Raw genomic sequence first — 10,399 nt, 5'->3', positions numbered from 1 at the left:
CTTTCCCCTTATTTGTTCCTTATTTGTGCTGAGGGGGGCTGTCCAACCTGATGAACCAGAGACTAAACAGTAAAGCTCTAACAGGTGTCAAAGTAGGGAAGGAATGTCCAATGCTGTCTCATTTACTGTTTGCTGATGACTCTCTATTTTGCTATAAAGCTAGTATCCAGGAAGCTGAGCAAATGAAAGGGATGTTTGCTATATATGAACGAGCTTCAGGACAGGCCATCAACTATGAAAAGTCTGCTGTGTTCTTTAGTGCAAACACAAACAAAGAATTGAGGAAGACCATATGTGCTGAGCTGGGAAATATGAAGGAAGTTGCAAGTGGAAAATACTTAGGACTCCCTATGATGATAGGCAGATCAAAACAATAGGTTTTTGGCTATATCAAACAAAAGGTAAAAGACAAGCTACAAGGATGGAAAAGAAACCTGTTAAGCCCAGTAGGAAGGGAGACTCTTATCAAATTAGTGGTAATGGCACTTCCCATATATACCATGTCATGTTTCAAACTTCCCAAAGTGATGTGTAAGGATATAAGTCAGATGATAGCTAGGTTCTGGTGGAGTGGGGGAGAGAAAGAGAGGAAGTTACATTGGACTAGCTGGAAAAAAATTTCTCAGGTGAAAGGTAGAGGGGGATTAGGATTTAGAGACTTGGAAAAATTCAATGAAGCACTCTTAGACAAGCAACTATGAAGAATACTCACCAATCCAAATTTGCTTGTGAGTAAGGTGATGAAGGCTAAGTATCTGGCACAACCACAGAACTGGAACAAGGATCCACCAAGAGCAGCTTCTTGGATCTGGAAAAGTGTGAGAACCTGTAATTTTCTTAATTGCTAGGTTTTATTTTCTTTTAATTGCACGCTTTCCCACATTTATTGATACGAAAAAATTTTAAAAATAATTTTTATGAGTAAATATGGTTTTTAAATTATTTTTCTAGTATAAGTTAGTTTATAAGATTTTAAGAGTGTATACCGGACTTGGGACCCACTAGTGCGGTAAGTTTGATAAAATTCGGCCGATTAGGTTAAGTTTTGCATAAATGGATTTATTTACTAGGTGTTAAGAGATAATTGGAGGTTACATAGATGGATTAGTATTGGAGAGACAAGAGGATAAGTTTAAACTTAAAAGGTGACAAGTGTCACCATCTTACTTAATCTTGGACTTTGACCATTTAACTTTACCTTTCCTAATAACCAAAAATTGACCAAAAATTCATCTTCTTCTCAAGCTTCTTGGCCGAACTCTTCAAGGGAGAAAAAGAGAGAAAGCTTCTTCAATTTTCCTTCCTTTCTTGCTTGAATCTCCCAAACCAACCGTTTAAATTCCAAATTTCTCCACAAAAGGGAGTTGCTAAGCTAGTTTAAGGTGTTGAGTGGTCATTTGTGAAGAACAAGTTCTAGTTATCTTACTTATTGGAGTTACAAGGGTAAGTTGTCAAGGAAATTCTCTTTTGTCCTTAATGATGTCAAATTGGAGGTTTATAAAGGTTGAATATGTTAGTTTGTGGATTATTTCATGACTTATGGTTGAGATGTGCAAATTTTCCTATTTATTGAGGATTTTCTGTTTTAATATAGAAATTATTGTTTAGTCATGGATTAATGGTTTGTTATAGTGTAAGATAGAGTTGGTATGTGTTGGAAATGATTGTTTGTGAAAAATTGTTGGTTTGAAACTAAAATTCCGGATTAGGATTCCAAGCAAGCCTGTTCTGTCTGAATTTATTTGAGCATATTAGATGCTGAATCAGCTTTAGGCTAAAACATGAAAGTTTGAGATAATGATGTTTTGTGGTTGCCTACAAAATTTCAGCTCAATCGGAGTAGCGTAACCTGTGAAACAATAGAAATACCCCTGCTGCCCTGTTTCTATCCGAAACTGATAATCAGCTTCTGTAATTGATTAGTTTGACTAAAAATATTACTGAATTGGTTGTTGATGTCTACTTAAGAATTAAATATTTGTATCTTAGCTTTCAAATGGCTTTGGAATTACCTGAATCGGAGTGGTGTATGCTGAGATATGATTGAATTAATCAGGACTACTAGTTGAATTTCACAGTGACGTTCAAACTGGAAAATCTGGGGTTGTTTTGATAACTTTGACTTAGTTAGGGTGAGAACTAGACTAAGTAGTCTTCATCAAAGTTATAGCCCTCTATCTTAGCTTCGAAACGGTATAACTTGTACTTCAATCCAATAAGTGTAGCTTCGGTTATCTCCGATACGCTAAGTAGCAGTGAATCTGCCTTTTGGTTTCTTAGCTTAAAATTCATTTCCGGTCATTTTCCTAGCTAAATCTTGTACTTGAATGACTTTGAGCCTATTGAATGGATGTTGTGATGAATTTATATTGTGTATGACTTTGGGATTGGTTGAGAAAAATAATGAAGCCATAAATGATTGGAAAATAGGTAAATACAGAGGACATGCTGCTCAAAATTTTAGGGCTATACGATTCTTTCAAGTTGAATTGATTTTGGTAAAAATGATGGATTTTAGGAGTTGTTTGTAACCCTAGAACCAACTGTTATCCTTTTGCTCAAAAGTCATATTTTATTCTTTTGTACTAGTACTTAACTTGGAAAGGCGTACGACGTGTAGTCGAGCCTCATTTATGCATTCCATTTACTGGATTTATGACTGTGGGAACCATAATTATTTACCTTGGTTATTCTAGGGTTTCTTGGTTATTAGAGCCCTACCTTGGTTGAAACTTTTGACGTATCCTTGCTTTAACCGGTGAGTGTACCATTCCCCTCATTTGTTGCTTAACTGGATTTCTGCACTTGAAATCTGTGATCTGAATGATTGTACTATCTGTTTATTCTGTTTGAGATGAGGGTATACTTTATCACACTCGTTCTCTTATCTGTCTGTATATCTACTGTCTGTCTATATGCCTCCTTACTGTGTATAATCTGTTATCTGTATCTGAGTCTGCTCGGACGTCGTTGGGAGGTTGGTATCCAACGACCTTTCTGTGACCTTTGAACTCAACACCAGTGGCTAGTTACTCAAGTCGGACCGGCAAGGGTCTGGTCGAATAGATAACGAACCACGGTAGTCTCTTCTGGGAATCTTTGGGTATTGAAACTCTTGATTCCGGTATACTCAAGTATTACCACTTCTGTTTCTGTTGAGGTGTTCGGGCTCGGTAGGGGTATGTTTGGTGGATAGAATTTGGTGTAAAGTGAGGTCTACGGACATGTCAGTTCTAAATACATTGACGGAGAGTCAACGGGTTCGGATCAAGTACTGCAAATGGGAATCTGGCTCCTGAGAGCCACCTGTATCCTTCATATTGGAATCATTGTGTCTAACTATTTCACTTTATATCTGGCATGTGTACCTGATTTGTTAAACGTGAGATGTTATGATTTTACTGCTATATGTCCGGTACCTCATTGGGCATAAGCTCACCCCCTTCCCGTTATTTTGTTTTCCTTACAGGGTTCCATGTTTTGAAACCAAGATTTTTGGAAGAAAAGAGTTGAGCTAGTTGTAGGACTTCTCTTGCTTATGCTCCTCTGTAACTGAAACCCTAATTGTATTTTGTGTAGCGTGAATACTTTGGCTTTTATTTTGGTTCATTTGTTCAAGATTCCGATGTAAATATATGTATAAGTGTTTAATCGACTTCCCTTACTTCCGTATGGTTTGGTAAGCTCTATTTTAACTTTTGGTGGTCTCCAGTTGTTCATTTTCATTGGGTTCTCGCGCGTACTATAGGGTTTGTGAGATTCAACTCCGTAGTTCTATCGAGAGTTGGACAGGCGGTCCGTCGAACCCTTTGGTTCGCCTTAGGTTGAGGTGGGGCTGTCACAGGTGGTATCAGGGCTGCTTCGCGTGGTCTCTGCGCGGAGTGAGTTTGGGCCAAGTGGTGTTATGGTTCTGATTTCGTGAATGTGTCTAAGTGCTTGTTTGAGTATAAGTTATGAACCGTGCATGTCATAAGTGTAAAGATCTTTATCATGGAACTTGAGAAAGCTAGGTATGTATGTCGGATAGGAATCTTTCATATATGGATGATTTACTCTTGGGACCGGCCGGCTCGAGTTGTGAATTATCTTAGATGGGATTCTTGCGCCCGGATACGAAAGAGATGAGAGTCTAGGTTAGAAAGGACTTGGGCGAACTAGAAATTTGATTCTATGGAACTTCATGTGGTTTGTTCGGGTATTCGTAAGTATGATTAACCTGGATTAAGATATAAATTGTGGCATTCTCGTAGATTAGGGATGGAGACCTAGAAAGGAAATAACTTTTCGTTAGTTGCTTTTGTACTTTTAATCTAGTTCGTTTATTGTACTTTTGGATGACCCCGCTACCTTCATGGACCTCTTTTGGTTGTATCTAATTGACTGCTACTGTGTGACTGGTTCGATACAGTTGTGTATATATATGCTTTTGATTTGTGTGTACCTCTTGTTATTTGCTTATGCTTATAATTATCTTTAATATTATTTTTGCACCTCGACTTTAGATTGACTTAGATCAATGGAGGGCACTCGTAGTGGACGAGGCCGTGGGCGTGGAATTAGGCAACCCACGTCTAAAAGGGGCACTGTGAAAACCTCGTCTGGACCAAACCCTGAACCTAGGGTTGACCCCAACGTCCAAATAGCTACTGCCATGCAGCAAATGACTGATTTGCTAGCTCAAGTGGTGCACCAACAGGGTCACAACCCTAACCCCAACCCTGGGAACCCTGGTAATCACGTGGAGAGCGAGGATCGGGCCCTCGAGAGGTTCCAGAAGTTTGCCCCACCAAAGTTTATTGGGGGACCCGATCCAGATGTAGCCGAAAGGTGGTTAGAGAAAATGGTAGATATTTTTGCTGCCCTGCACTACACGGAGGAACGGCAGGTGACTTTTGCTATTTTTCAACTGAAAGGGGCGGCCCGTTCCTGGTGGAAGGTAATACGACAAAAGTGAGATCGAGAGCAAACGCCCAGGACTTGGGTGAACTTTATGCGGTAGTTCAACGCTAAATTCTTTCCTCCTCTAGTTCAGGAACAAAAGGAGGATGAATTTATCCGACTTTGTCAAGAGACCCAGACGGTGGCCGAGTATGAGAGCCAATTCACCCGACTATCCAAATTCGCACCCGAACTCATCGTGACCGAGCAACAAAGAATACGGCGATTCATCCAGGGTCTGAACGTGGAGATCCAGAAAGATCTAGCCATAGCCCAAATTAACGCCTTCAGCGATGCCGTAGAGAAGACGCAACGGGTAGAGAATGCTAGGCTGCAGGTGAAAAACTTCCAAACCAAGAAAAGGGGCTTTCTTGGGAGTAGCTCCGAGCAAGAGGGTACAAGTACACCCCCTAAGATTGGAAAGAGAAACGAGGGAGCACGACAACCAGGGGTGTCACGGGATGTCTCTCAGGGGGGACCGGTCTCTGCTACTCATGGTCCCTGTGGATATTGCGGAGGGCCAAATCATACGGAGGCAAATTGTTGGAAGAAAGAGAGAAAATGCTGCGCTGCGAAAGTGCCAATCATTGGATTGCTGATTGCCCAGTTCGATTACGAAAAGGAAAAGGGACCCCGCAACCCACTAAGACTAACCCTAGACAGTCGAAAAAGGAAGGGGATGGATTGAAGGTACCGGCTCGGGTATATTCTTTAGAACACCATCAAGTCCCTGACTCGTCTGAACACGTAGAAGGTACGATCCGTTGGGTACCTTAGATTTTGAAAGATTCCGTTGATAAGAAAATTTTGAGGACGAAATTTCTTTAAGGGAGAGAGAGTGTGAAAACCCGTAATTTTCTTAATTGCTAGGTTTTATTTTCTTTTAATTGCACGCTTTTCCACATTTTATTGATACGAAAAAATTTTTAAAAAAATTTTTATGAGTATATATGATTTTTAAATCATTTTTCTAGTATAAGTTAGTTTATAAGATTTTAAGAGTGTATACCGGATGTGGGACTCGCTAGTGCGGTAAGTTCGATAAAATTCGACCGATTAGGTTAAATTTTACATAAAGGGATTTATTTACTAGGTGTTAAGAGATAATTGGAGGTTACATAGATGGATTAGTATTGGAGAAACAAAATGATAAGTTTAAGCTTAAAAAGTGACAAGTGTCACCATCTTACTTAATCTTGGACTTTGACCATTTAACTTTACCTTTACTAATAACAAAAAATTGACCAAAAATTCATCTTCTTCTCAAGCTTCTTGGCCGAACTCTTCAAGGGAGAAAAAGAGAGAAAGCTTCTTCAATTTTCCTTCCTTTCTTGCTTGAATCTCCCAAACCAACCGTTTAAATTCCAAATTTCTCCACAAAAGGGAGTTGCTAAGCTAGTTTAAGGTGTTGAGTGGTCATTTGTGAAGAACAAGTTCTAGTTATCTTACTTATTGGAGTTACAAAGGTAAGTTGTCAAGGAAATACTCTTTTGTCCTTAATGATGTGAAATTGGAGGTTTATAAAGGTTGAATATGTTAGTTTGTGGATTATTTCATGACTTATGGTTGAGATGTGCAAATTTTCCTATTTATTGAGAATTTTCTGTTTTAATATATAAACTATTGTTTAGTCATGGATTAATGGTTTGTTATAGTGTAAGATGGAGTTGGTATGTGTTGGAAATGATTGTTTGTGAAAAATTATTGGTTTGAAACTAAAATTCCAAATTAGGGTTCCAAGCAAGCCTGTTCTGTCCGAATTTATTTGAGCATGTTAGATGCTGAATCAGCCTTAGGCTAAAACATTAAAGTTGGAGAGAATGATATTTTGTGGTTGCCTGCAAAATTTCAACTCAATCGGAGCAATGTATCCTATGAAAAGACTGAAATACCCCTGCTGCCCTGTTTCTGTCCGAAACTGATAATTAGCTTCTGTAATTGATTAGTTTGACCAGGAATATTATCGAATTGGTTGTCGATGTCTTCTTAAGAATTAAATCTTTGTATCTTAGCTTTCAAATGGCTTTGGAATTACCTGAATCGGAGTGGTGTGTACTGAGATATGATTGAATGAATCAGGACTGCTAGTTGAATTTCATAGTAAGCTTCGAACTGGAAAATCTGGGGTTGTTTTGGTAACTTTAACTTAGTTAGGGTGAGAACTAGACTAAGTAGTCTTCATCAAAGTTATAACCCTTTGTCTTAGCTTCGAAACGGTATAACTTGTACTTCAATCCAATAAGTGTAGGTTCGGTTATGTCCGATACGCTAAGTAGCAGTGAATCTGCCTTTTGGTTTCTTAGCTTAAAATTCATTTCCGGTCATTTTCCTAGCTAAATCTTGTACTAGAATGACTTTGAGCCTATTGAACGGCTGTTGTGATGAATTCATATTGTGTATGACTTTGGGATTGGTTGAGGAAAATAATGAAACAATAAATGGCTGGAAAATAGGTAAATACAGAAGGCATGCTGCCTAAAATTTTAGGGCTACGCGATTCTTTCAAGTTGAGCTGATCTTGGTAAAAATAATGGGTTTTAGGAGTTGTTTGTAACCCTAGGATCAACTGTTATCCTTTTGCTCAAAAGTCATATTTTATTCTTTTGTACTAGTGCTTAACTTGGAAAGGCGTACGACATGTAGTCGAGCCTCATTTATGCATTCCATTTACTGGATTTATGACTGTGGGAACCATAATTATTTACCTTGGTTATTCTAGGATTTCTTGGTGATTAGAGCCCTACCTTGGTTGAAACTTTTGACGTATCCTTGCTTTAACCGGTGAGTGTACCACTCCCCTCATTTGTTGCTTAACTTGATTTCTGCACTTGCAATCTGTGATCTGAATGATTGTACTATCCGTTTATTCTGTTTGAGACGAGGGTGTACTTTATCACACTCGTTCTCTTTTCTGTCTATATATCTACTGTCTGTCTATATGCCTCCTTACTGTGTATAATCTGTTATCTGTATCTGAGTCTGTTCGGACGTCGTTGGGAGGTTGGTATCCAACGACTTTTCTGTGATCTTTGAGCTCAACACCTGTGGCTAGTTACTCGAGTCGGACCGGCAAGGGCCTGGTCGATTAGTTAACGAACCACGGTAGTCTGTTCTGGGAATTTTTTGATATTGAAACTCTTGATTCCGGTATACTCGAGTATTACCACTTCTGTTTCTGTTGAGGTGTTCGGGCCCGGTAGGGGTATGTTTGGTGGATGGAATTTGGTGTAAAATGGGGTCTATGGACATGTCAGTTCTAAATACGTTGACGGAGAGTCAACGGATTCGGATCAAGTACTGCAAATGGGAATCTGGTTCTTGAGAGCCACCTGTATCCTTCCTATTGGAATCATTGTGTCTAACTATTTTACTTTATATCTGGCATGTGTACCTGATTTGTTAAACGTGAGATGTTATGATTTTACTGCTATATGTCTGGTACCTCATTGGGTATAAGCTCACTCCCTTCCCGTTATTTTGTTTTCCTTACAGGGTTCCATGTTTTGAAACCAAGATTTTTGGAAGAAAAGAGTTGAGCTAGTTGTAGGACTTCTCTTGCTTATACTCCTCTGTAACTGAAACCCTAATTGTATTTTGTGTAGCGTGAATACTTTGGCTTGTATTTTGGTTCATTTGTTCAAGACTCCGATGTAAATATATGTATAAGTGTTTAATCGATGTCCCGTACTTCCATATGGTTTGATAAACTCTGTTTTAACTTTTGGTGGTCTCCAGTTGTTCGTTTTCATTGGGTTCTCGCGCGTACTATAGGGTTTGTGAGGTTCGACTCCGTAGTCCTGGCGAGAGCTGAGCAGGCGATCCGCCGAACCCTTTGGTTCGCCTTAGAGTGAGGTGGGGCTGTCACAAAAAGCATAATGGGAAGCAGGAAACTGTTGACAAAAGGGATAGCGAAGAGAGTAGGTGATGGAACAACAATCGATATCTGGCAGGATATTTGGACACCAGGGAGTGATGATGGCAGGATAAAAACTCGGAGAGGTCCACAGTGCACCATAAGGAAAGTAGATGAACTGATAACAAATGGAAAATGGAACCAAAGAACACTGAATCGTTGGTTTATAGAAGATATCCAGAAGATAAAGGCTATACCACTAAGTATAACAGGCTGCCAAGATAGACTGTATTGGAGATACACCAATTCAGGTGTGTTCACTATGAAGTCAACCTATGATGTAGCAATGAGAGCAAGTCAGCAATAGCACAAGGAAAGGATGCAAGAGGATAGAGGGGGTATGAGCTATGACCAACAGAGCTCAAAAATCTGGAAAGGGGTGTGGTCCTTACCGATGAAACACAAACTAAAACATTTCATCTGGAGGTGTCTACATCACAGCCTGCCAGTAAATGAAGAAATAAGCAGGAGAATAGGTAAAGGCAGTCCAATGTGTAGAAGTTGTGGGGAAGAGGTGGAAACAATCAAACATATGCTGTTTTTTTGCAACACTGTTGAAACTACCTGGAAACTAGCACCAGTACAATGGGATGGTTTGAAGGATATGAGAGGCAATTTTGTAAGATGGTGGGAAGGGATATTAGGCGCAAAAAAGAGGGAACAAGGACAGGAGCATATAGCGCTAACTGTAAATATCCTCTGGCAAATATGGAAGATGAGGAACAGGAAAGCTTTTGATGAAAAAGATGCAGATCCAAGGAAGTCAGTACAGAAAGCTATGGTAGAGTGGAATGAGTATATAGAAGCCCAAAAAAGTTTAGATGGAGAGTTCATTCAACAAACAACAAGCTCAAATAGAAGCGAGGAATGGAAGCCACCCTCAAGAGGACAGATAAAGATAAATTCTGATGCTGCATTTTCACAAAACACAGAGAGAACAGGCATAAGTGCTGTGGCTAGGAATGCAGAAGGAAAAATGATGAAAGCATGGGCAAGAGCTGAACTAAAAGCTAGCGAGCCACAAGTGGAGGAAGCAGCAGCAATTCGGATGGGAATGCAAATGGCTTGCGATGCAAACCGGAAGGAAGTAGAATTCCAGTCTGATTGCAAGGAGGTAGTGGACATGATCAACAAGGAAAAGGAGCATCATACCAGGACAGCTACTGTCCTTGAAGACATTGCAAATATGAGATGTTTGTTTGAGCAATGTACCTTTTCTTTTGTTCATAGAGCTGGAAATAGCTGTGCACATAGCTTAGCAAAATTTGCGGTAAAGCTAACTAAAAATATTGAATGGGAAGAGTATTTTCCCATATGGCTCCATGAGAGTGCACAAAAGGATTACGAAGGGAGAAATTCTGATGTATCCAATCTTGTAATATCAAGTTCATGAAATGAAATGAATTTATGATGTTTGACAAAAAAAAAAAAAAAAAGATCATACTTTCCAACCTGATATAGACTTTACATTCATCCCTTGAGGCTTTTGCATCCTTGTAAAGCTTGCCTAATCCATAATTTAGAGCCAGCTTATAAGAGCACCAGATG

General features: G+C 39.4%; 1 protein-coding gene across 1 annotated transcript; it reads left to right on the top strand.

Moving 5' to 3' along the window:
• Positions 1 to 8,813: 8,813 nt before the first annotated feature.
• Positions 8,814 to 10,244, top strand: LOC140005207 (uncharacterized). The gene is made up of 2 exons (XM_072045776.1): positions 8,814 to 9,147; positions 9,427 to 10,244. The coding sequence occupies exons 1-2, from the start codon at positions 8,814 to 8,816 to the stop codon at positions 10,242 to 10,244; spliced, it is 1,152 nt and encodes a 383-aa protein (XP_071901877.1).
• Positions 10,245 to 10,399: the final 155 nt, after the last annotated feature.

Source organism: Coffea arabica, chromosome 1c (genome assembly GCF_036785885.1).
Source record: "Coffea arabica cultivar ET-39 chromosome 1c, Coffea Arabica ET-39 HiFi, whole genome shotgun sequence".
Lineage (NCBI taxonomy): Eukaryota > Viridiplantae > Streptophyta > Magnoliopsida > Gentianales > Rubiaceae > Coffea > Coffea arabica.
Note: the sequence above shows the minus strand (reverse complement) of the source record. Positions and strands in the feature narration are given on the sequence as shown.

Excerpts from the sequence above, each read along its gene's own strand:
- LOC140005207 (XM_072045776.1), top strand. The coding sequence starts at position 8,814 with ATGGGAAGCAGGAAACTGTTGACAAAAGGGATAGCGAAGAGAGTAGGT. Across the intron at positions 9,148-9,426 it reads TGATGTAGCAATGAGAGCAA|CACCAGTACAATGGGATGGT; the intron begins GTCAGCAATAGC and ends CCTGGAAACTAG.